We start from the raw sequence: 26,070 nt of genomic DNA, 5'->3' as shown, positions 1-26,070 counted from the left end.
GAAGGCAAGATGACTGTTTTCAGGTCAGGGGGTGCTCCTGTGTCCAGGGGGCAGGCCCTGGCGTCCCTGCAGGAGCCGGCAGCAGAGCGTGTGGGACCAGCAGCTCTGTGTCCTTGGCAGGAGAGGGCTTGTCCCACCCTTGGCAGCTGCAGGCGACCTCAGTAATAAGAGAGTGAAGGACGATCTCCACTGGTTTCCTCTGGGAAACACAAAGTACGAACTCACTGGAACTACGTTTTGGTTCTCTTTCGGTGGGTTTCAAACGGTGACGGTGGCCTGGCCATAGACAAACCTTTAGATGGCGGGTGTTATGCTCACAAGTCTAATGCAGTCTGGGTTTGGGTTCACTCATGTCATCTGAAAAGCTGTAGCAGAGTAGAGCTTCAGGAAATGTGTCCATACCCCTTCAGTTGAGTCATTTTTCATTCAGTATTGCGAAATGAGAAAGTTACAGAGATCTGTTGCAGAACAATCTGAATATGCTTAACATCATTGAACCGTGCACTTAAAAATGGTCAGGGTGGTAAACGTAATGCTATGTGTTTTTTAACACAAAGAAAGGGAGTACATTTTTAAAGCCCAGAATAATTTCTTAATTGATCTGCTTTGTGTATGCATCTTTGCATCCCTTGGAGTCTGTCAAAGTCATGGACTGCTCTGTGGGTGTCTGCCGGACGCTGTCTCCCTGCCGCCACTTCCCTCCCTTTCCCCTCCCTCCTTCCATGCATAGGGTCCCGATCACACCGTTCTGGAAGGGGCTCGCGATCACACAGTTCTGGAAGGGGCTCGCAATCACACCATTCTGGAAGGGGCTCGTGATCACACCGTCTGGAAGGGGCTTGCGATCACACCATTCTGGAAGGGGCTCGTGATCACACCGTCTGGAAGGGGCTCGCGATCACACCGTCTGGAAGGGGCTCTCGATCACACCGTCTGGAAGGGGCTCTCGATCACACCGTTCTGGAAGGGGCTCTCGATCACACCGTCTGGAAGGGGCTCGCGATCACACCGTTCTGGAAGGGGCTCTCAATCACACCGTCTGGAAAGGGCTCTTGATCACACCGTTCTGGAAGGGGCTCGTGATCACACCGTCTGGAAGGGGCTCTCGATCACACCGTCTGGAAGGGGCTCTCGATCACACCGTCTGGAAGGGGCTCGCGATCACACCGTTCTGGAAGGGGCTCTCAATCACACCGTCTGGAAAGGGCTCTTGATCACACCGTTCTGGAAGGGGCTCGCGATCACACCGTCTGGAAGGGGCTCGCGGCCATACCATCTGGAAGGGGCTCGCGGTCATACCATCTGGAAGGGGCTCGCGGTCATACCATCTGGAAGGGGCTTGCGGTTAGAGTTTCTGGCTGCCCGCTCTGATCATGGGAGCTCTGCATGCTTCTAGTTTGGAAAAGACTTCAGAGTGAGAAATGCACGGTTGCTGCTGGAAGCTGTTGTTGCAACTACTTTCTTTCATTGCATAAAAGCACATTATAGGGCTTCCCTGGCAGCTCAGTGGTTAAGAATCCGCCTGCCAATGCAGGCGACACGGGTTCGAGCCCTGGTCTGGGAAGATCCCACATGCCGTGGAGCAACTAAGCCCGTGCGCCGCAACTACTGAGCCTGTGCTCTAGAGCCCGCGAGCCACAACTACTGAGCCTGTGCGCCACAACTACTGAAGCCATGTGCCACAACTACTGAAGCCAACGCGCCACAACTACTGAAGCCCGTGTGCCACAACTACTGAAGCCCACGCGCCTAGAGGCCATGCTCTGCAACAAGAGAAGTCTGCACGCTGCAACGAAGAGCAGCCCCTGCTCGCTGCAACTAGAGGAAGCCCGTGCAGCAGCAATGAAGACCCAGTGCAGCCAAAAATAAATACAAATCAATAAATTAAAAAAAAAAAAGGCACATTATAAATCTGAGAGTCGATGAATCAGTTCCTTTTGCTGCAGCGACCCTCACCACACAAACAGGCAGATTCGGGTGCCCCACCTGGTCACCTTGACGGGCGTCTCCCGACGTCCCTGAGAGGCCTGGAGTTGCGGCCTCTCCTGCCTGCTCTGGACCACCTGGGCCAGCCTGCAGCTGTGGTTGTCAACCCCTCAAGCCCATGGTTCTGTTTTTAGAACATCTGTTTTCTGATGCCATGTTCACTACCCTGAAATCAGTCATAGCTGATGCAAACTAGTTAAACACATAATTTAAAAAAACCTATGTAACACCCTAACCCTCGTGTTAAAAGGGTAAATAAAAAGAAAGCAATTTAAAATAAAATAACGTGCATCTCAAGGTGAAAACCCTTGGGCAGGCCAGCCTAGGAAACAGAAATCACTCCCTCAGATCTTTTTTATTGGGGAAGCATGCACCTAATGTAAAATTTACCATTTTAACCATTTAAAAATGTACAATTAAGTGGCATTAAGTACCTTCACAATGTTGTACAACCATTACCACTGTCTAGCTCCAGAGCACTTTTGTTATTTCAAAAGGAAATCTGTACCCATGGTCAGTCACCCCCATTCCACTCTCCCCCAGCCCCTGGCAGCCCCTAATCTGTTTTCTGTCTCTAGGGATTCGCCTCTTCCGGACATTTCACATAAATGGAATTGTATGATACGTGGCCTTTTGAGTCGGGCCTCTTTCACTCAGCATAAGGTTTTGCAGGCTTAAGGCTGAGTGATATTCGACTGCATGGACAGCCCACACTGCGCTTATCCAGTCATCGCTGGATGGTGACCTTTTGGTGATTGTGAATAGAGCTGCTGTGAATGTTCACGTGCAAGTATTCGTTTGAACCCCTGTTTTCAGTTCTTTGGGGGTAATACCCAGAAGTGGAACTGCTGGGCCATGTGGCAATTCTTTTGTTATCTTGCCAAGGAGCTGCCCCCTCAGATGTTTGAAAGTCCGCTTTGGAGATCCCCGGAGGCCAGTAGTGACATTCCTTGCCTTTCGGTTGCTGTGTAGCTTTTTACATCTGTGCTTTAAATTACAAGCTTACTTTGAGTAAAACCTGAGCGTATTCCTGAAATTTCTTATAGTAGAAGGGTATGCTTCCTAGCTTTTTGGGCACAATCATTTCCCTTTTAAATGTCATTCTGGAGGAAATGCTACCACCTAACCAAGCACTTTGGAGTTCCCCAGTGGAAAGGGTTTTCACTTGCGCAATCCAAAAGGTAGGCTTTTTTACTTGGCCTCTCGGTGTGCTTTTGCTGGAGCCTACTGGTCTCGTTCCTGTACGCTTTCCTAAGGCTCTGGGGTCGGTCGGGTCAGAGAGGGCACCCCAGAAGGAACGACTGCTCCTGCCGAGGTCTTCAACATCATTCTGCATTCTGACTAGGGATTTCCAACAGATGTCACCCAGCTCTTCAAGAGTATACCCTGCCGGTGAATCAATCCCTTTTTCAGCTTAAGGGAGGAAAATCTCCTTAAGTCATCCTGGGAACATTTAAGCTGGGAAGAGTGTTTGGGCTTTTTGTTGTCATTTTCCCTTTTCCACTCTCTCTCCAGAGGATGCACATGTTTATTTGAATGAGCTGAAGTCAGGAGGCCTCAAACTAACTCTGGAGCCAAGTAATCCAAACGAATCCTTGGTGATTGTTTTTGCTCCTAGGAATTCGAGGGAGTTTCCAGAACCCATCTGTGCAAGCCTTGATGATGCAGGCTTCGTTCTTATATGATCGTATAAAGATAAATAAATAGTTTAAGGGTGCTTAAGGGTGCTTCACCTTGCAGTGGCCCAGATAGAAGATGAAGGTCATGTTCTAGGAGCTCATGAGTTTCCACCTACTTGTCAGAGCAGGCGTTGGCCACCTGGCTGTACAGGGCACTCACCCGGGAACTTGACAAAACGCAGGTGCTGAAGGTGCCCACACAGCTTCCGCCTCCAAAAGGTCTGGTTGAATTGGCCTGGGTCGTGGCTCGGGGGTCAGAATTCTTCTAAATGCTCCCCACTTGTGTAACTCCAGTGTGAATCCAGGGTTGAGACCAGCCCTGGTTCTTGAGCTTGTCTGTGTATTGGAAATGTGGGAGTTTAAAAAAAATGCTGACACCTGGGCCTCACGCCCGCAGGTTGTGACTTCACAGGTAAGGAGTGAGGCCCGAGAGTCAGCATTTTTAGTATGATTCTGATGTGCGGCCACGTTCCAGAATCACTGTTTCACATTCGTGTTTCCTCTTGGGCCTGTGTCGCAGTCACCTGGAGGCTGACCCACTGTGTGGTGAGGCAGGAGAGCTTCCCCCTGCTGTAGAACTTCCAGGACAGGCGGGTGTCCTGTGCCAGAGGTCTGGGCAGTGACTCCCTGTGCTGGCCCTGCCGCAGGTGCAAGCTTTATTTGGGCAGGCAGAGTGGGTGCTATGACCCCATCTCGCTGCTTCTCAAGTTCCTCTTTAAATAGGATCAGATAGTCGCCCGGATAAATCTGAATCTGCCCTAGCACAGTGCAAGGAAAATACAAGTGTGCTCTGAGTTACCTACGACCATGTGTCTGCACTCTGTTGCATAATTGGGAGTTCACTGTATTTCGGTGCAGAGTAGCCAAGGGGATCCTGGCTTTATAAGATCCAATTTTCTAGTATTTTTACAGTTTTCTAGTCGTCTGAGAAAGTCGCTTCTTGCACCTCTGTTGGCTCAGGGGTGAATTGGCGACCACAGTGCCACCCACCTCCCTAATTAGGCTGAATTCAGTGCTAGGTGCTAAGTGCTTGACGGGCACCCCGCAGTCTTGGCCTGAAAACCCCACTTCTCCAGGGCTCAGTGGGGGCATCCGGGTGCCCCTGTATGAGGACTGGCTCTCCTGCTCTGTCCTGAGCACCCCCGAACTTTGCCGCACTGACCCCATGCCACTTTCCTGTGGTGACCCGTGTAAGGGTGCAGTGCCCGGCCCCGATCTCAGCAGGGCTCCATCCCTACGAGTGGCCTGCATGACCGAATGACCAAGCCTTGCTTGTCTCTCAGGCTCAGCGAGCTCCTACATCCCATAGGGAAGCTCAGCCCCACCCCCCCAAGCCTGGCTTGGGCTGAGGCAGCACCTCGAAAAGCCGGATGCCCTCAGGCCCAGCACGTGTCCTTGACCCCAGCTCCACCTGTGAGTAAAGTGAATTGTTAAAACGCTGCGATTCTCAGGTCTTTGGGAGGGGCAGTGAGGGGAACACCTGGGGACACCTGCCCCCCTTTCTGGCCTGGGTAGGTGGGTCCCGAGGCCTGGAGTGCATTGTGTCTGGTGGCAGGAGGAAAGGAGAGGGGTCTGAAGACCAGCGTAGGGACTGGCCAGGAGTGGGCCGTGTCTGGTTGTGTGGCCATTGCAGACCGCGTCACAATGCCACGTGTTGGTGGAAAAAAGCAGACCCCGAGGACGAGATTGGCAGGCAGCATTCTGAACAGGAAGAGCTGCCCCCGCACCGACCCTCCACGGAGACCGCGGCTGAGAATGGGAGCGGGGCTCGTGCGGGGACGTGCGGGTCCCTGGAGATTGTTGGTAACTCTGTGGTCCTAGGTTGCCATGGTTTCTGCACTGAACCCTACCGCTTCTGTGACTTGGAGGGCGGTGGTGTCCTGGGGCGTTTTCTAGTGGCCGCACCTGGGCCGAGCAGGGCAGGGGCAGGGGCACCGGCTCCAGCGGCCCTTTGCCTGAGGAAGGCCCGCGGGAGGGGGCAGTTTGCCGAGCCACCTGCAGGGTCCCAGCCGGCACAGGCACAGGGCTTTAGTGCAGCGACTCTGTGCTGCTTTCCATTCAGTCTCCTTCTTCCTCTTTTCTTGGATCTGATTTCTCTACTGAAAAGGAAAAATATGGTCATGGCCGGATTTATGGAGTGGATTCTGGAATACAGTTCAACTCGTCAAGTGAAATGGAATCAAGGCCCTCCCTTGGGAGGGTGGGTAGCCTGCATCGGCCATTGTTGGATGACCCAAGGGGTGTGGGCCCCCGCCCAGCGGTGCTCACGTCCCGACCTCGCGGACACCCTAGTCCTGCTCTCTTTAAGTTAGGGTAACTTACACAGCTCCTGTGAGCTTATTGGTGCAGAAAGCCACCTCCCATAGGATTGTCTCTGTATCTGATGAGAAGCTCCAGCCATCACACACACGGCAGACTTGTCAGAATGATAGGTTAATCAAACACCAAACACGTTTGTGTTTGTGGATCTTCACAGAGAAACTAAATACGGGCGTAGACCTCAGGCATATTGCAGGTTGGGCTCCAGACCATCGTCATAAAGCAAATATCGCCTCAATAAAGTGACTCAGATTTTTCTGGTTTCCCAGTGCGTATAAAAGTTATGTTTACACTATGCTGTAGTCTATTAAGTGTACAATAGCATTATGTCTAAAAAAAAACAGTAGACATACCTTAATTTCAAAATACAAAACAAGGTAATTACAATAGTAATATAGACTACTGATTACAAGTTACCATAGCAAATATAATAATAATGAAAAAGTTTCAAGTATTGTGAGAATTACCAAAATGTGACACAGAGACACGAAGTGAACAAATGCCGTGGAAAAATGGTGCCGATAGACTTGCTTGATGCAGGATTGACACAAACCTTCAATTTGTAAAAAACAGTATCTGCGGAGTGCAGTAAAATGAGGTGTGCTTGTACTAGTACAGAGTTAGTTCTACTAGAATTAGAACGAGTAGAGAAGGACTTGGGAAGGTCTGTGAGGTCAACTCGGAGTTCTACAAAATGTAAAGAAAACTTATTCTTCTTAAAGATGATCTGGATCTTGTTTTCCTGATTTTAAAAGTAAGACCTATTATTAGTGAAAACTTTGGAAGATATATTGGGTTGGCCAAAAAGTTCCTTCCGGCTTCCCGTAACATCTTATGGAAAAACCCAAACAAACTTTTTGGCCAACCTAATAGGTATTTTTTTTAAAAAGTATACACAGTGCCCAGAATTCCACGACCCAGAGACAGCCTCTTGTGAACATTTTGGTACATTTTCTTATCTTTAAAAATCAAAGTGAATTCACAGATATAATGGCACATGCTCACTTTTCCACGCTGCTCTTTTTCACGTAATGTTTTAGCATGTTTTCTTCCTTCACATTCCATCAAACAGGATTTTCAGTGACTGCATGAATCTTCCACTGGCGTGTTTGGTGGCTGCAGTTTCCACATTTGGTTCTTGCTGTGGGCTTGTGTCCTGCACTGGCTTTTGCTGCATTATGTCATTGAGGCTGGACCAGGCTCAGTGGTGACGGTTGTCCTCATTTCATCCCCGAGACGTCTGTCGGACCGTCCAGTGGGCACAGAGGCAGAACTGCTCTGCGCTTGGCCAGAGGCGGCCCGCCCGAGCGGGCCTGGGAGCTGGCATCTGCCAGCGGGTGGGCCTGGGGTCAGATGCCCTTTGCCCAGCCCCACTTCCACCGTCAGACCAACAATTCTCGGACAGGAAGGCCTTTAAAACCCTCCTCCTCCTACCTTTGGTCCAGGCTGCTCTGCGCTCACCTGCTCTGGGAACTACATCCCCAGCCGGTGTTTTTTACTCAAATGCCAAAGGGGGCGTTTCCAGAGATTGTAAGGAATAAGCCATTGTTAATCTGAAATTCACTTGAGGGGTAGAAGGATTTGAGAAGCAAAGCGGGCGTCAACTGCCCCTTGGCACGTGGGCAGAAGGAAGGGTCCCCGATCTCAGCCGGTGTCCCTTCCATCATCCGCGTTAGCCATCCTTAATCGTGGAGGTGCCGACGGCACCGCTTGTCTGTGTGGGTGGGCCGTGCCTCCCAGGCCTGTGGGCCACCGTCTGCACTGAGCAGGCTTTCTGAGGTGGGAGGGGACAGTGTCACCTCCTGGCTGACCCGCCCCTCGCTTGGCACTGGCGGGCGAGGGAGGACAAGCGGCCCTGGGGGAGTGGAGTTTGCAGTGGGGGGTTTTTTGGGTCAGCTCCGCGGGGCACCACACGCCTGTCTGGAGCTTGCTGTGTGGGATAGGGCAGGTCTCAACCCGAGACCCCATTCTCCTCATCGGCAGAAACGACGCAGTACGCCGCCTGGCGGTTGTGAGGCGGCCTGCCTCTGCTTCCCGCTTTCCCCCCGGGCAGAGGTGGGCACGTGCGGGCACATCCCGGCGCCGCGGCTGCGTCGTGCCCCCCTCCTCGTTTCTCCAGGAGCATCACCCTGGGGTCGGGATGGTGCTGGGGACCCTCCTGTGTACGCCGCAGTCTGACAGGAGGGCAGGGTCTGTCGCCTGCGGAGGCCTGGCCTCCGATGACCCTGGTGCCTGTATCTTTGCCTCTTTGGGAAGGGAAGACACACTCTGCGGGGAGAGCGGCGCTCGTGCAGGTCGCAGCCTGGAAACGGGGTCCCCTGTGGAGCTTGTGTGCGTGCCCCGACCCCTGCTCTCCACGTTGGCCAGGCCCGTCCTGGCATAGACCCCCGGTGGCCGCCTGTGACCACACTCTTGCAGGCCGGGGAGCGGTGAAGTACTGATCATGATTATTGAAGAATGAAACCCCTAACTGCTGAGCCACATGCCCTATTACTCAGGTTCAGTGAAGGCACTCGAGGTGGTATTTGATACGAAGAACACCTTACAGGAGAGATTTTTAAGTGAAGAAAAGTCTATGTGTTATCTTCATTTGTGCCTGAGAGAGAGAACATCAGGAAATGGTTGCAGACCCCTGTGTTCCATAGGGACATTTCTGGGGCCACTCACGGACGCTGTCTCAGGGCCTCTGGAGGAAGCCCAGGACTGAGGCCACATGTGGCTCCGAATCAGCTAAAATGACAGACTGAGCTCCCTGGCTACTCTGAAACTAGACTATTACAGGAAACCTGAAGGGAGGTTTTTTTTTTTTTTTTTAGAAAGTTTGTTTAACAATTTTGCTTATAGCTAGAGGAGTGAGTGGAGAGTATAGTTTATTTATTTATTTATTTATTTATTTTTGCTGTGTTGGGTCTTCGTTTCTGTGCGAGGGCTTTCTCTAGTTGCGGCGAGCGGGGGCCACTCTTCATCGCGGTGCACGGGCCTCTCACCGTCGCGGCCTCTCTTGTTGCGGAGCACAGGCTCCAGACGCGCAGGCTCAGTAGTTGTGGCACACGGGCCTAGTCGCTCCGCGGCATGTGGGATCTTCCCAGACCAGGGCTCGAACCCGTGTCCCCTGCATTGGCAGGCAGACTCTCAACCACTGCGCCACCAGGGAAGCCCTGAAGAGAAGTTTTTAAAGTCTAGTTAACATAACATTGTAAACTATACTTCAATTAAAAAAAAATCTAAGCTTCCTTCTCTGGAACTCCCTTCTCAGTTCTGCATATTCCCTCTTGGGCCCTGGTGCCACCTGGACATGTTTTTATAGCCGGGCTTTTGCAGTACATCCTTGAGGCTGGTTTTCATACGCAGGGCCCTACACGGAATGGGGCCTCAGTTCCTGGAACCCTCTGGTTCCGAGGTCAGGGCTGAGGTCACGGGGCATTGAAGTCGGGGAGGATGCCCACACTCTCCACACCTTTCTGGGGCTTCATGCCACACAGCGTGTTGGAGTGATGGCAATGTGTTGTTTCCACAAAACACGGTTTGTTATCCTGCATGTTGAACAGAAGCTGTCTTCCCGTCCCCAGATCCCTTGTCCGGAAGGCTTTGGAGCAGCGCGGGCTCTGGCTCTCTTGGCTGTGATGGGCTGCGGGTGTCGGTTAAAGGGCCACTGAGCACCCAGTGCGCGACTTGGGCGACACGGACTGAGATGGTCCGTGCTCTGTGTAACCCCTGCAGCCTTGGACGAGGACATTGGCGCTCCCCCCTCAGGGCTGCCAGGCTCGCACGGGCCCCTTCTGTCCCCACTCTGCACCTCTGTTGCCCAGGGGACAGCACGCGAGCCCAATCCTCCGGGGGGCCAGCCTCTCCCTGCGGCCTCGCACCTCCCGGCGCCCCCTCCCGCGGTGGCTCCAGATGCCCATCCAGGGGCAGGTCTGTGGCAGTCAGGGGCCAGTCCTGCAGCGCCGGTCTCGTGGAGGGAGCGGGAAGAGGACCACGGGACGGCGGTGGCGCTGTGTCAGTGTGCATGTGCTAAACGCGTTTCATTTCATCCTCACCCCAGTTTTTCTCTGCAGGGGAGAGAAGGGGGCAAGCATCGTGCTCATTTTTCACACAATGAAACGGGGGCTGGAGGGTGTCCTCCAGCTGATCCCCCAGCTGGTGAGGGTGGACGTGAGCCTCCAAATCCCAAATCCTAGTGCCCTCTCCCCTCGCCCCTCCAGGCCGGGTCTTAGCGGGCAGCTGTTGGAAACGGAGGAAGGATGTCAGGAGGGGTGGAAGGAGTCTGGGAGGGGCCGGCCACTCGGAGACCGGGTTGAGATCTCGCCCGCTGGGTCACCAGCTGAACGGCACTGAGCAGATGTCCTCCCGTGTGACACGGAGGGCTGTGCCCGGCTGGCCTCTGTCCGAGGAAGGGACCCTCGGGCAGCCGGAGGGTTTGGGGGGGGCGCCCTTGAAGGAGTCCCACTCCTCTCCTCACTGGACACAGCTGTTGAGTGTTCTCCCTCTGTGGACGGAGCTCCCTTCAGGCGGCAGCCTTTGAATTCCACGCAGCTTCTGAAAGGCCCTGCTGGGGAGGGGCACGAGGCTTGCGGGGGGTGCTCACGTGGCAGCGTGTTCACAGCCGTGGGCAGAGTCTCTCCAGATGAGCCACGTGCGCGTTGGTAATTTAAACCCCACCTTTAAATGCAGTGTCATCGTGACCGTCACAGTTGTAGGGTTTACATAGCTTAAATCTGAACTGTAGGGGAGACCCTTAACGCGTCTGAATTTTCAGAGGACATCATCGATAGAAACACTGCCGTCCTAACAGCCTGCAGCAGGTCTCCCAAACCACCAGTCGTGAGATTCCACAGATGGATTGCAGCCCCCTCCCCCTCCCCCATCCCCCATAAAGTGAGTCTTAGCTGGTTGGAGCCGGGGTGAGGATCTGTGACATTTCTTGTGCTGGACAGTGGGACAGCGAATGCCGACTGTTGGCGCTTGAATTAAGCTTCTTTCCCCCCCCGCAGGATTCCTCGCTGTTAAGAGTCCAGCTGTCACGTGCAGGGTCCTCACTCAGCCCCGAAGCTCTGCGGGTGGAGTGGCCTTCAGGCCACTCTGGCCCCGACTGGGGCGGGCAGACAGGGCTCGCACGCAGCTCCGGCATGCTGTAGGTCACACCCAGCCCGGTCGTATCCCAGAGCCCTGGGTGCCGTCCTGGTGCCTGGTCCCGCCCAGAAGCCGCTTTCGGAAGGCGTAGGCTGGCTCGCAGGAGCTGCCGGTTTCCGGGGCTGCCTCCCCCCTGCCCCGTGAGTCTGAGGATGCCCCTCGGTTGCACGTCCACGTGCAGCAGCCCCCGTGGCTCCCCTGAGCAACCAGTGCGGACCAGCTAGGACATACAAAGTTCCTTTGACACGTTGAAATAAAAAGCGTACAGGTTAACAATTCTGATATCACTATACCCGTATACTGGGATTGAGCATGAACAAATAGATGATTCACAGAGGTAACAGAGAACGGATAAAATTTTTTTTAAAGATGCAGGACAACATATCAAGAAGGTGACCGTTTGTGTAGGCATAATGGATATGTATTTAGGTTTGTGACTCAAGGAAAGATTTCTGTGTCTCTGGTCTGAGTGGTTGTTACCTCCTTGGTGGTCATAAAGCAAGGTGCAGGCACTCTGACCCCAAAGTTGACCGCAGATGCCCTGAGAAGGGGAAGATGGATTATGCGGGCAGAGGTCTCAGACTAAGTCCCAGGACCTGCGGCCATGAGGGGGCCCACCCTGGGTTCTTTGAAGCTTGACCACCACCAAGAATCTTTCTTGCTCAGTCAGCGAGGGGAAAGAAGCCTCGATCCTGGGTCCCAGCCTTTCTCTGTCCCTTCTGCTTCCTGAGCACCTCCTGTGTGCCGGGCCCTGTTCTAGGCCCTGGGGGGCCGGCCAGGCACGATTCCCTGGTGGAGCTGACGCTGGGAGAAACAGCCAGGACACAGACAACGGCAGTTCACACAGTAACAGGATGAGCCTCGAGAGGGTCACGCTGGGTGAAAGACGTCAGAGGACGTCAAAGGATATGGAGTGTGTGATTCCATGTACATGAAGTGCCCAGAATAGGCAAATCCATAGAGACGGAAAGTAAACTAGTGGTTGCCAGGAGCTGGGGTTGGGAATGGGGAGCGAATGCTTAATGGCTATGGATGGGGTTTCATCTTGGGTGATGAAAATGTTCTGGAACTAGACAAAATAAAATAAAGAATGCCTCTGAGAAGTTTTAAAGCCAGTTTTAACTGAGGGTCAGTGCTCTCCTCCATGATGAAAGCGCCTGCAGCCCACGTGTCTCTCTCCTAACAGGTGACGAGCCACTGGGCGGAAGATTCCGGAAGCTGAGCGTCGAGCAGTATGACAACGATGCTGGGCAGCAGGCAGCCTTCTCCAAGTGCGGCTGGGGAAAGACCACCAGTGCGGAACAGGCCCCAAGCCTGGCGCCTTTCCTCTCTTCAGACAGCGCCAAAGAGGTATGCACACCGCCACCCAGAACCTGGCCTGAGCCCCGTCCCAAATCGCCAGTTCAGTTCCCCACCCGCCTTCGTCCCCATCTCACAAACGAAGTTCCTCCCTGAAGGCAGGTGGTGTTGGGGGGAGCCCAGGTGTGCATCAGCCGGGATCCTGCGTGGGATCCCCGCTCTCCCGAGAGAGCTGTGCGGGTGTGCACCTCACTCGCTGGGGTCATCTGAGCCTCTGCGTTCTGATCTGTAGAATGGGGATGAGGGGCCCAGCATGCAGGTGGGTCGTGAGGGTAGAGGTCTCAGAGCTCCATGGGTGGACGGCAGCAGCAAAGGGCAAACAGAAGTCATCGCAGAGGACCCCAAGTCCCCAACCCAAGGCCTCCCGGCGTCCCCGGGTGGGAGGAAGAAAGTGGGTCAGCGTGGATGTGTGCTCCGTGGGGAGATCTACAGAGCATCTTTGGGGAGGCGTCCTTAAGGCTTTTATTCAGAATTGAAGTAAGACAGGTTGGCAAACCCCCCAACGATGAACCCTTTGAAATTAGGGTTTCATTGACTCTCAAGGTGGAAAAGTTGGAACCCAGAATAGACGAGAAAAGAAAGTCACCAGTAGTCTTAACACACACACAGAACCAGTGTTAATATCTGGGCTGTGTCCTGCCAGCCTCTTTTCTGTGCCTGTGTGTTTAATTCATTGGGTATTTTACGTATCTGTGAACACACTACAGGTGACGATTCTTTTACTTAACGCTCGCTTTCCCTCTGCTGCACAAACTCTCTGCTAACTCCACTTATGAGCTGTGTAATGTTGACCACGAGACACTTGCCTCTACCTTGACTGTTATTGAAGCTTCTTCCAGTTTTCCGTGGCTGTCTCCTGTCCCCAGTCTCAGACGAGGGTTGGCTCAGTGGGTGCCGGGGGCCCCCAGCTGTCTGGAAGTGGCCTTCACCTGACCAACCCCCCTCGCCGACTTCAGGCGGTGATCACCACGTATCCCCCAGACCTGGGTGTGATCGACGGCAGGATCTTCTCTCCAACCATCAGTGGCAGTGAGTCCATCTCTCCCACACCAGCATTTCCTGTGTCTCCAGAAACTCCATATGGTAAGAAAGAAGGAGAGCTCGTAGTGTGCAATCACACCCCTTCAGGGAGCAGAAGGGAACAGCCTCTTACTCTGCTTTCTCTTTCCAGTGACAAGAAGCCCACGTTATCCTACGTTCAGCCCATCCGGGCCGCAGATGGGCAGCCCCAGCGGTCTGTACAAAGGAGCTCCTGGTAAGAAACCCACCTCCTTTCCTCTGCTCTGGATATCCTCTCATGCAGAAATATTTCCACATGTGTCACATCTCAGAAATGTGGCTCTGGCTGGGGAAGGTGCAGGGACACTGCTGTGTAGCCCGCTGGGGTTAGCAATGGTGTTGAATCTCTGCCTGGCATCCTGCAGGTGTGCTTCTATTTTCTTCTGTTCACTGAGCACTTTCAAGCGTTGATGCGGAGGGTCACGGTGCTCTCAGCAGCCGAACATCGGTGCTTTTCAACTCCTTGTGGCATTACTTGGAGTTGAAAGAAGAAACTGGAGCACCCGACCCACCCTTTTCAGAGAAAGTGGGGGCCACAGAGAGCAGCGAGCTCCCCGCTCTGAGTGGCACAGCTGCCCTCGCCCGCTGCCCGCTCACACAGACCTGTCCTGGCTCCTGACGTTCTCGGCCGCCATCCTGGATCTCCCCAGCGAGTGGCCGCTTCTGGACGGGTCTGCTTCCTCCCTGGGCACGTGCCATACTTGCGGGGTCGAATTTGTCTGTGCACCGGCCCCGGGGAGGGAGTTGACGCGGCGGTGGTGGGTTCCTCAGCACCCCTTCCTGGTATGGACATTCCCCACCTGCCTTGAGAGTCCAGGACGGGCCTGGCCCTGGGCAGGTGGGAAGGGGATGTAGCTCAAGCCGAACTTACACTTGAAAATCGCTCTTCTCTGTAATTGTGGATTCCTTATGCGGCTGCTTTTCTGCCCTGGGGAAGCTGAGTGAGGGTAATGGAATCACTTCTTCTCATTAGATGCACTTTTGGGGGAGGGGGAAGCAGACATTGTGTTTAAATCCCACCTCTTACGCAGGGGACGTTATAGTGATGACAGCTAGCTCCATTTTCCTTCTTTTTCCAGAGAAAACGAGATCCATGTGTCATTTAAGAGAAGGGCCATTTTTCTTCCAAAATTTCCGTTCTGGTTTTAGGACCGTAGATGCTTGCTTTTAACATAGAATTAAACTGCACGTCTTTCTTAGCAGGTGTGACTGAAATGAAGGGTAAGAAGAAACGTGCGCTGTGTTGGTGCATTTGTGTGTACGTGTAGGAGCACAGCATGAAAAGTGCCTGTGTTCCTGTGTGTGTGGTGCACGGACTCACACACGTGAAGCCGTGTGTCTGTTCTTCTATGTTTTAATAATTTAGATAGAAGCAGAGGGACATGCCTCCATTTCCACGCAGCGCCCTCCTCCCTGAGTCGACCGCGATTAATGGCTAATTTAAACGTATTTAGTGGATTCCGGCTAGAACCCAGCCCTCTGGCACGGGATTCAGTCAGATCCCACCACTCCAAGACCAGGTGCATTGGAAACATGCTGGTGACAGCAGTAGAGGGTGGATGTTAAGCTTGAGGAAAGAAAGTCCCAGAGAAAACCTTCAGACTCGCTAACAGCTCCGAACATGGGCCGCTGGGGCCGTTGTGTGCAGCACCACGAACGCTTCCTGAACTTGAGAAGGGCCTGGGGGCTGAACAAGGTCGGCGTGCCCTGTGTGCGACGCGGGGCGACTGTCCCGGCCTGGAGCATCAGGCCCTGGGGCAGGCGTGGGCTGCATGGGCCAGCGTGTCCATGTGTGACAGTGGGCCCTGCACACCCAGCGTGGATTAGGCTTCTGTGCAGCTAGTGTGTCTAAGTAACTTTGGTGTGCAGATGTCACACGGAAGAAGTAGGGCTTTGATTTCAAATATAAAAAGCAAACATGTGAAATTGGAGCCGTTTAATCTTAAGAACACCTTCCGAGTCTTCCATGCTTTCATTTCGGCAGTCCCTGAGGACGTTAGCCCAGGAAGAGCTCAGAGACACACACACAGCACTGGCTGGGGGCTCCGTGTGCTCTGCATAGTCGGGGGGTGGGCGGTGGCTCACCCCTGAGACACAGCGATGGTCGTGGCTCACACTTCGGGACTACCTTCACCCCTCTTCTTTACAACAGGATTCCTTCAGTCTTGCGGTCGCGTTATAGGGGCTTTGGTTCCTTTACCGCATTTGCACATGAGGAAATCAACACAGAGAAGCTGAGCAGATTGCCTGAGCTCACAGCCAGCAGTGGCAGAGCCAGGATTCCATACCTGTCAACCTCACTCCACAGCCAGGGGCTTTTTATTCCAAATTGTCAGATTGGAAGGGCTTGTTTTTCACTTTCCTCATCTAAACTGGTGGTGACAAAATGTCAGTACTGAAAAAACACATGGAAAGTCTTGGAGGTCCTGGATTTAAGTCCGGTTGTGGAATAAGTGGGACTCGTATACTTGGTGACCTCTGAACCTGTTTCCTCATCTATAAATATAGGCAATAACACCTCATTCATGACCACTGTGCAGTTTCAGGGCTGCAGTATCTGTGAGGTACCCAATGCCTGGTTCTGCATCACTTCGAGCTGGATACCAACTGCGTATAAATGAGAATATTGGCTTTAAATTACCATTGGGAAAGTGGCTTTGTCTTCCTGGAAGATAGAGTAGACATATTTTTCCTTATTTATCTTGCCAAGTACAACTGAGAACCCTGGGCAGCAAATAGAAAACAAATGCAGGAAGACTGAGGGGTGGAGAGACGGCAGACTGGTCATGGGCCTCGGGACCAGTGGGCCTGAGTGGGCCACATCCTGGGCCATAAAACAGTCTTCAGCAGATTAAAAAGAATTGACACCATACAGAGTGTGTTTTCCAACCATAATGGAATCAAACTAGATTTCAGTAACAGAAAGGTAACAGGAAAATCTCCAGATACCTGGAAATTAGATGACAAACTTGCAAATAACCCATGAGTCCAAGAGGAACTCTTACGGGAAATCAAAAAACATGTTGAACTGAAGAAAATGAAAATAAAACATTTCAAAAGTGATGGGACAGAGCTAAAGCAGTACTGAGAGGAAAATTTATGAAAGTAAATGCATACATTGGAAAAGAAGAAAAGTCTGAATGAATGAATAGTTGGAACTCCTGTCTCCAGAACCTAGGAAAAGAAGAGGAAAATAAACCCAAGGTAAGCAGAAGGACGGAAACACTAAAAAATATAAGCAGAAAGCAGTGCAATTATAAACAGGGAAACAGAAAATAAACCAAAGAGCTGACTCTTTGAAAAGATCAGTGAATTTGACAAACCTCTAGAAAGACTGACAAAAAAGAGGGAAGACACAAATTGCTAATATCAGGAATGAAATAGGGCTATTGCTGAAGACCCTGTAGACGCCAAAAGGACAATAAGGGAATATTACAGACAACTTACGTAGTGTTTAATGATAAGCACAAATTGTAAACAATGTGAAACAGACCATTTGAATACCCTGTAACTATTAAGGAAATTGAATTGGTAATTTATTAAACTCCCCAAAAACAAATCTCCAGGCTCAGATGGTTTCACTGGGGAATTCTACCAAATATTTAATGAAGAATTAACACTAATTCTACATAATCCCTTTCAAAAAATAGATGAGGAGGGAACACATTCCAATTCATTATTTGAAGCTAATGTTGCCCTGATACCAAAACCAGACAAAGGCAACAGCAAAAAAGAGCAAAAAAGATAACTATAGACTAATTATCCCTTATGAACATAGACACAAAACTGCTTAACCAAATAGAAGCAAATAGAATTCAGTAATATATAAAAAGAAGTATACACCATGGCCAGGTGGGACTTATTCCAGGGATGCACGACTGATTCAATAGTTGAAAATCCATCAGTGCAATCCACTGTATTATCTGGATAAGGAAGAAAAATCACATGATATCAATAGATACAAAAGAAGAATTTGACAAAATTCACACCCATTAATGACTAAAAACTCCAGCAAAATAGAACGGAGGGGAACTTCCTCAGCCTAATAAAAAGCATCTACAAAAACCCTACAGCTAACACCACTATTATTCCACATAATGCTGGAAGTTCTACAGGGGAACCATGCAAGAGAAGGAAATAAAAGATAACAGATTGGAAGGGAAGAAATAAAACTGTCCCTTTTGGCAGATGTCATGATTGTCCATGTTGAAAATTCTAAGGAATCTACTAAAAAACCTCCCAGAACAAATAAGTGAATTCAGCAAGGTTGTTGGATATAAGATAAGCACTCAAAAATCAATTATATTTCTATATGGTAACAACAAACATGTAGGAACCTGAATTTAAAATACAGTGTCGGGACTTCCCTGGTGGTCCAGTGGTTAATGGACCCCCTCCCAATGCAGGGGGTGCAGTTTCGATCCTTGGTCAGGGAGCTAAGATCCCACATGCCTCGCGGCCAAAAAACCAAAGCATAAAAACAGAAGCAATATTGTAAAAAATTCAATAAAGACTTTAAAAATAGTCCACATAAAAAAAAAAGTTAATAAAAAAATAAAAATACAGTGTCATTTATAATAGATCAGAAGTGAAATACTAAAGTGTAAAACTAACAAAACATGCACAAGACTTATATGCTGAAAACTACACAGTGTTGATGAAAGAACTAAAAGAATATCTAAATAAATGGAGAGACATGTTCATGGGTTGGAAAACTCAACCTGGTACAGATGTCATTTATTCCCAAATTGATGCATAGTTTTAACACAGTTCCTATCAAATTCCTGACAAGGTTTTTTTTTGTAGATATAGACAAGATAATTCTAAAATTTATATGGAAAGACAAAGGAACTTGAGTAGCTAAGACAATTTTGAAAAAGAATAAAGTGGGAAGAATGGATTTGCCTAAATTCCAGATTTATTATATAGCTACAGTAACCAAGACTGTGTGGTGTTGGTGGAGGGATAGACACAGAAACCAATAGAAAACCCCAAAATAGACTCATACAAATAATGCCCAATTGATTTTTTTGAAAAAGGTGCCAAAACAAGTCAATAAAGGAAAGATAGCCTTTTCAACAAATAATGCTGGAGCAAGTGGGCACCCACAGGCAAAAAAAAAAAGAAAAAAAAGAAAAAAAAGAACATTAACCAAAGTCTCACATCTTTTACAAAAATTAATGTATAATGGATCAAAAACTTAAATGGAAAATGGAAAACTATAAAACTTTTACCAAAAAAATAGGAGAACATCTTTGGGGTCCAGGCTGGGCAAAGGCTCTTAGATTAGCACCAAAAGCATGATCCATAAAAGGAAAAATTGATAAATTAGACTTCATTAAAACTGAAAATTTTTGCTATGGAAAGAACATGTTAAGAGGATAAGAAGACAAAGTATAGACTGGGAGTAAATATTTGCACTGTGAATACTCAGCAGTAAAGAAACAAACAATCCAATTAGAAAATGGGCAAAAGATACGAAGAGACGTTTCACCAAAGAGGATGTACAGGTGGCAGGTAATCACATGACAAGATGTTCAGCATCATTAGCCTTCAGTGAAATGCACATTAAAGCCACAGTGAGGTACCACTACAGACTTGTCAGAAAGGTTAAAAATAAAAATAGTGACAGCACCAAATGCTGCTGAGGATGTGGAGAAACTGGAACTCTCATTTATTGCTGGTGGGAACGGACAATGGTGCAGCCTCTCTGGGAAAGAGTTTGGCAGTTTCTTAAAGAAACTAAACATGCAACCACCATGTGACTCAGCAATTGCACTCCTGGGTTTTTGTCCCAAAGAAATAGACTTATACTCACACAAAAACCTGAACAGAAATGTTTATAGCAGCTTTATTCTAAATAGCCCCAAACTGGAAACAACTTGGGTGTTCTTCAGCAGGTGGATAAATAGACAGCAGTCCATCCACACCATGGAACACAGCTCAGCAATGAAAAGGAACCGGAATGTTGATGCAGCAGTGGTGCCACACCTGGGTGAATCTTCAGAGCAAAGCCATTCCCCAATGTTTACATCCTGTATGGCTCCACTTACATAATATCCTTTAAATGGCAAAATTATAGAAATGGAGAACATTAGTGTTTTCTAGGAGTTAGGAGGGGGTAAAGGTGTAGGGGGAGTGGAGGGGTCCTTGTGGGGTGGGAATGTTCTCTATCTTGACTGTATGAATATCACCATCCTGGTATAGCTTAGTAAGATATTACCATCAGGGGAAACTGGATAAAGAGTATAGGGGATCTCTGTGTGACTGTACCATGATCTCAACATTAAAAGTTTAATTTAAATCCCATTGGGGGAAATGGTGTGGATGTGGTCGAAACGGTATTTATTGGCTGTGAGTTGACAGTAGTTGAAGCTGGTGACGTCTTCACAGAGGTTCATCATACTATTCTGTCTACTTTCGTATTTTTTGGAATTTTCTATAATGAAAAGTTAAACTATAAGATAAAGGAATACTTGGTGTGGAGTGGGCCTGGGTGCAGTCTGCCTGTGTTTATTGAGCACTTCTGTTCCACAGTGCTCTGCTGGGTTGGTGTGAGCCCAGAGACCCAGCCCTGCCCTCCTGGAAGTGCAGTAGGTACAGCAGGGACGGACCCAGTGATCCCACGACCGGGAAGAGCCCAGGACAGGACGATGGCACTCTGCCAATTTATATTGGTTGTTTACCTGATTAGGAGGTCTGAGGGTTTGACGGGTGAGTAGGGTTAAGTAGGAGCTAACTAGTTGAATGGAGGGGGGCATTTGGGATGGAGAAACAGCAGGTGTGGGCCTTGTAGCAGAGGGTACTGCGGACCAGGACAGGACAGAGACGGGGGTCTGGAGGGCAGTGGAGGGGTGAGAGGAGGCCCAGCCACAGCTGTTCTCTGCAGCCACAGAAGATGGGGGTATGTCTTGAGACGGGGAGACAACTGCTCAGATTTCTGTTTTCACACATCGGTCTGGCTGCTGTAGGCACAACAGCAGTCGGAGTAGGCAGTGGGGTGGAGCACCAAAATCGTTTCAGAAATGATGGGAGGAGGTGGGTTGGATTTGTGGGAGATTCGGGTGGTGGAATCAACTGACCCTAGCAGAATGGATTTGGGCCTTTGTAACTATTTCTGATTTTGTTCCTATTAATATTATGTCAGTTATGTTCTGACTTCTTTTAGTTAGTATGCAGTTAGTGCAACACTAACTACATAAAGTTCCTCTGTGTGTCTCATTACATCAAACTGAACTAGGTACCAGCTTAGTCAGTGTAAACCCAGATGTGTCAGGTTATTTCCCAGACAACCAGCAGACAAATATCGGGGAGAAACAGAGCAGGACACCAGTTAAAGGTGGTAGAGACAGATTTTATTTGGTACTATTGCAGCAGGGGAAGAAGCTGAGCTCAAATCCTAATGCAGCAAATACAGCCAAAGAGCAGTGACAGGGTCAGGGGATGAAAAGTTACTAAGAGGAACATCAAGGAGAGGGAGATTCTTGCCAAACGGGCCCAACAGGATCTTGCTGAAGACCGGCAGAGGAGATGAAGAACTTGATCAGAGAGCAGGCAGGGGGGGATGACTTAGCAGAATCCTTGCTAAAGACTGGGCCCTCCGAGGACAGACCTCAAAGGCCAAGGTCGAGGCTCCAGGACCCTGTCTCCGGTTTGGTCAGGGAGGGAGAGTTTGTCTCAGGAGAGGCCCGTGTTATCCCCTGTAACCTGGCACTGCACCTTTGCCTGCAGCTCTTGCCCTCTGCTCTGGGTAGCACACATCCTGTTCTGTGTCCCTCCAGGTCCTGTGGCACTTAGTTTAAGCCCCCAGACTCCAGTGCCAGGGGCCCCGGGAGCCTGCCTGGCTCGTCCCCGCCACAGGCGCCTCATACCTACCCCTCACCTCTGCAGTAAACAAGCAAAGTAAATGAAAAGCAATCTGAGGTTGGTGATGGGTAGACCAGAGCCCAGAGTAGCCTGCCCTTCCCCAGCATGTGCTCCTGAGGCCTGGGCCTGTGCCTGGCGAGCTCCTCTTTTACATTAGGGTACCTGCCCCAGGAGAGTGAGGGATATTGAAATATTTACTCAAATAATGAATACTTAAATATGAATTCACATACTGTAGAATTCTCCTAGCAGCGTGTTGTAACTAGAAGAGGAGGCTGTAACTTGAAGGACTGGGGACAGATAGCGGGAGATGGCAGGGCGGCGGTGGGTGCTGGGAGGGCAGCTGGCACCAGGATCTGGACCGTGCGCTCCATGGGGAGAGACCAGCAGGTTCTACCCACCTGGGACCCTCAAGGAGGCGCCTGGGATGGCCGCCCTCGGGACTGTATGTTCAGTGCATCCCGGACACAGCCTACATGACACCCCCGGAAACACATGTCTCCGGGGCCACCATCCTTAGAAATGCCAGATGTGAGTCTGTGATACTGTTATTTATAAAAAGAAGTATATATTTGGTTTTCCTTATTTCTGGCACCAAGCTCCTAAAGCCTTTTGGAATTTCTTAAGTGATTAGAGCATAGCGGTGTTTGTGATGTTAATGAGGTGACTTTTGGAAAGGATGGAGGGCAGGTTGCCAGGGGAACCAACCCTGTGATTAGAGGGTTGGAACTTCCAGTCCCACCCCCTGACCTCCAGGGAGGGGAGAGGGGCTGGAAGTTGAATCGACCGCCCGTGGCCAGTGATTTAGTCAATCCTGCCTATGTAATGAAGCCTCCAGAAAAACCCAAAAGGACGGGGTTCAGGCAGCTTCCCAGCTGGTGACCACGTGGAGATTTGGGGAGAGTGGGGTGCCTGGAGAGAGCATGAAAGCTCCATGCCCCTCCCCATGCCTTGCCCTGTGCATCTCTTCCATCTGGCTGTTTCTGAGTTATAGCCTCTTATAATAAACTGCTGTTGACCTAGTGAGTAAAATGTTTCTCTGAGTTCTCTGAGCCACTCTAGCAAATTATTGGAACCCGAGGAAAGGGTCGTGAGCACCTCTGATCTATATAGCTGGTCGGTCTGAAGGGAGGGCGGTCCTGTGGGACGGAACCCTTAGCCTGTGGGCTCTGATGCTGTCTCCAGGTAGATAGAGTTGAGTTGAATTGTAGGACCCCCGGCTGGTGTCGGAGCATTGCTTGTTGGTGTGGGGAACCACCCCCAACATTGAATTGGGTGCAGAACATTTTAGAGCCTCAGAAGGAAATGTGTTTCTTGAACACAAAAATATTAGTAAGAGTTTAAGTAAAGGGGTCATTTAATCTCAATCCTCATGGAGGCAAAAGAGAGAAAATTGTGAAGCTCAAGATGTAAATTACTCTGTCATTTGTAGCTGAAAGGCTAAGGAGTTCTTGATACTTTCAAAATAAATGGGAAAAAAATATGAAGAAAGGTTTCACTAAAAATTTGTTTCTGATGTATCTCAGCTTCCAACTAATCCATAAGAGAATTTTCTTTTAATTGAGGTAAAATTCACATAAGATAAAGTGAATGATTTGAAGTGAACGGTTCGTTGCGTGGAGGACCATCATCTTTATTTAGTTCCCGAACATTTTCACCTGACGGTTTTGCAAGTGGTATTTAGGGAACATTTGGGGACTTTTGGTTTCAATGAGCACCATTAACGGTTAATGTTAGTTTACTGAAAGAGAAGGCCTTTTTTTTTTTTTTTAACATCTTTATTGGAGTATAATTGCTTAACAATGGTGTGTTAGTTTCTGCTTTATAACAAAGTGAATCAGTTATACATATACATATGTTCCCATATCTCTTCCCTCTTGCATCTCCCTCCCTCCCACCCTCCCCATCCCACCCCTCTAGGTGGTCACAAAGCACCGAGCTGATCTCCCTGTGCTATGCGGTTGCTTCCCACTAGCTAGCTATTTTACGTTTGGTAGTGTCTATATGTCCATGCCAAGGAGAAGGCCTTTATACATTTTGCAGCTTCTAGTTCGTATACCCTTGTTCTGGAGAGAAGGGCTGGTGTTTTCAGGGCCCTGCCTGGGGCTGTGGGCAGTGACCTGAAGGTGGAGGAGGAGCTCTGACCCAGGGCTACTCTGAACTGGCAGGAAGGAGGCCCTGGCCTGAGGGGTGCAGCGTTTGCTTAGTGCTGTTGCTACCTCTTGGAGTTGGATTCAAAGGGTAAAAATGGGTGATGTTTGCCAGAGGGAGGAAGAAAAGGAATACCCAGGAAGGTCTTGTTGAGAGAGAGGGGGAGAGAGAGAGAGAGAGAAAGAGAGAGGTTACTTTGAGGCAATGCTTTATTTTTGTTTAAAAAAAAAAAAGTTGTCCTTCTTCAAAGCTTGACAAATTGCAAAATGTTTCTACCAGACCTCCCCTTTCTTCCTGTACCCAGCTCCGTTTTCTTTTGAAATTTTACAAACTTAATGAGAGTGTTTATAGTAGGAATAAAAGCATGTACTGAATGTGAACATGTGTGACATTTGTAGACGTCCCTGATTACTTTGAATTTTGCAGAACCTAAAAAGCTCGTCCATTTATATATGTATTTATAACATGTTTATATTTAGGTACATATGTGTATATAACTACGTATAGGAATATCCACATCTGTGTACGCATGGGATACACTTTGCACTCCGATTCGTGCAGAAGGACGCCTGCTGGTGAATGTGACCCCGTGTGACTGCCATGGTTAGCAACTATTGCTACCCCCATTGCTGCCCCAGATTCAGAAAATGGAAAACGGGAAGGTTGACAGCTTCAAAATACATTTAAAATTAAACATCAGTGTTGGGCTGCTGGAGGTCAGCGTGCAGTGCTGGCCTGTGCATGGGCGGTGAGCAGTCTGCAGAGATGAGAGCACTCATTCACTCGAGTGGAATGAAGCTCAAAACATACAAGATGTTGGCATTCTGTACTGACACCTCATCCACCAAACAGGCTGGCTTGGAAGTGTCCCCACGTGAGCCGATGATTTCCCAACCACGATGAATGCCATCTTTTGTTTGCGTGCTTTGAGTTTAAAGGCGTCTTTGTTTCTCTAAATTTTTTATTTCTTATTTTTATTTTTTTTTCTTTTTGGCTGCACTGGGTCTTTGTTGTGGTGCCTGGGCTTCTCAGTGCGGTGGCTTCTCTTGTTGTGGAGCACGGGCTCTAGGCGCACAGGCTTCAGTAGTTGTGGCACGCGGGCTCAGTAATTGTGGCTTGTGGGCTGTAGAGCACAGGCTCGGCAGTTGTGGTGCACGGGCTTAGTTGCTCCGTGGCTTGTGGGATCTTCCCGGACCAGGGCTCGAACCCGTGTTCCCTGCATTGGCAGGCGGATTCTTAACCACTGCGCCACCAGGGAAGTCCCTCTGAATTTATTTATCAGCTCATTTCATCCCCCCTCTGGTGGACTGTTCTCGAATCTCAGCGTGTAAAAGTTATTCGGATGTGCTTCCAATGAGGTTTTTGCTGCTGTCCTGATTCTGAGCCCCGTTCTCGAATCTCAGCGTGTAAAAGTTATTCGGATGTGCTTCCAATAGGGTTTTTGCTGCTGTCCTGATTCTGAGCCCCGCAGGCCAGTGACCTGGGACCAGGCCCTAGACTTGGTGACAGACGCATGTGGGGCCACAGTCGCCATTATACAGCTCTTGCACAAGTTGCAGACCTCTTAAGACATTTTTTAAACTTAAGCAAAAATAATAATAGCGGTACTGTGCATGGTGTCATCTCTTAGAAATGAAGGTCGATTTCAGCTTATAAATATATGATAATGTACCAAATGTACGTTGATATGTATGTGATAACGTATGTGAGGATGTACCAGAAACTTGTCTTTCAATATAGTTTTTAAATTCCAAACGCACTTGGTCATTGAAGCGTTTCCAAAGCCTCGTTGTCTATCAAAATTGTGCTCTGCCCCGGGATTGGAGACGTGGGTCGGTCTCGGCCCTGGCGTGGGCTGCAGGTTGATGATCTTCTGACAGCAGTGGGTGTGGGCTCCAGAACCCACCTGCAGACCCAGCCACCACTCGCGCCCGCGTGTGTTTTCACCTCCCCTCTGAACGGGGATAGGACGCCTTGAGAACTGGGAACGACTTGAAAGAAAATGCACGTGCAGCCCTGGCCCGTGACAGTTGAGGTGTTTTCTTACTGGAAGCATTCACCCCATGCCACTTGCAGTTCTTCCTTTCCTTACAAAGGCGCTCCCCTGCCCTGCGTGGATTCCTAGCATGGTGTGAGGTAAATGTATCTGTGACTCTTGTCACCTCAGGCTGGCGGTCCCGGTGAAAACTCCACATTCTGCTGGAGACACTTGGGAAGACTTTGGATTATGAGACCTGAGAAAGGTGAAGAGTTAAATTTGCCGTCTGCCTCTCACCCTTTGTTACTGGCTGTGGTCCACCCGGCTCAGTGCCTTTGGAACCTGGTGCCCCCAAATTAGGGTGCCTCCTTGACAGAGAAGGACACCGACCAGACCACCCTGATGAGGTAAAGAAGCTTTGCGTTTGGTTGAAATCCTGTCATGTGCTAGTATGTTTTTGTATATACATATCGCATAGCGCTCGGATGCACCTTGGATGTGTATACTCACAGTAATGCCCAGACTGAGGAATTCATTGCT

The 26,070-nt window shown here is 49.8% G+C and overlaps 1 protein-coding gene across 9 annotated transcripts in view; it reads left to right on the top strand.

Moving 5' to 3' along the window:
* TNS3 (tensin 3) overlaps positions 1-26,070 on the top strand; it is a 239,058-nt gene that overhangs the window by 168,589 nt on the left and 44,399 nt on the right. For all 9 annotated transcript variants that reach the window (XM_036863546.1, XM_036863553.1, XM_036863547.1 and 6 more), the window contains 3 exons: positions 12,304-12,467; positions 13,433-13,559; positions 13,648-13,731. In XM_036863546.1, coding sequence (XP_036719441.1) covers positions 12,304-12,467; positions 13,433-13,559; positions 13,648-13,731 — 375 coding nt within the window. The remainder of the gene's footprint in view (positions 1-12,303; positions 12,468-13,432; positions 13,560-13,647; positions 13,732-26,070) is intronic.

This window comes from Balaenoptera musculus, chromosome 9 (genome assembly GCF_009873245.2).
Source record: "Balaenoptera musculus isolate JJ_BM4_2016_0621 chromosome 9, mBalMus1.pri.v3, whole genome shotgun sequence".
Classification (NCBI taxonomy): Eukaryota; Metazoa; Chordata; class Mammalia; order Artiodactyla; family Balaenopteridae; genus Balaenoptera; species Balaenoptera musculus.
Note: the sequence above shows the minus strand (reverse complement) of the source record. Positions and strands in the feature narration are given on the sequence as shown.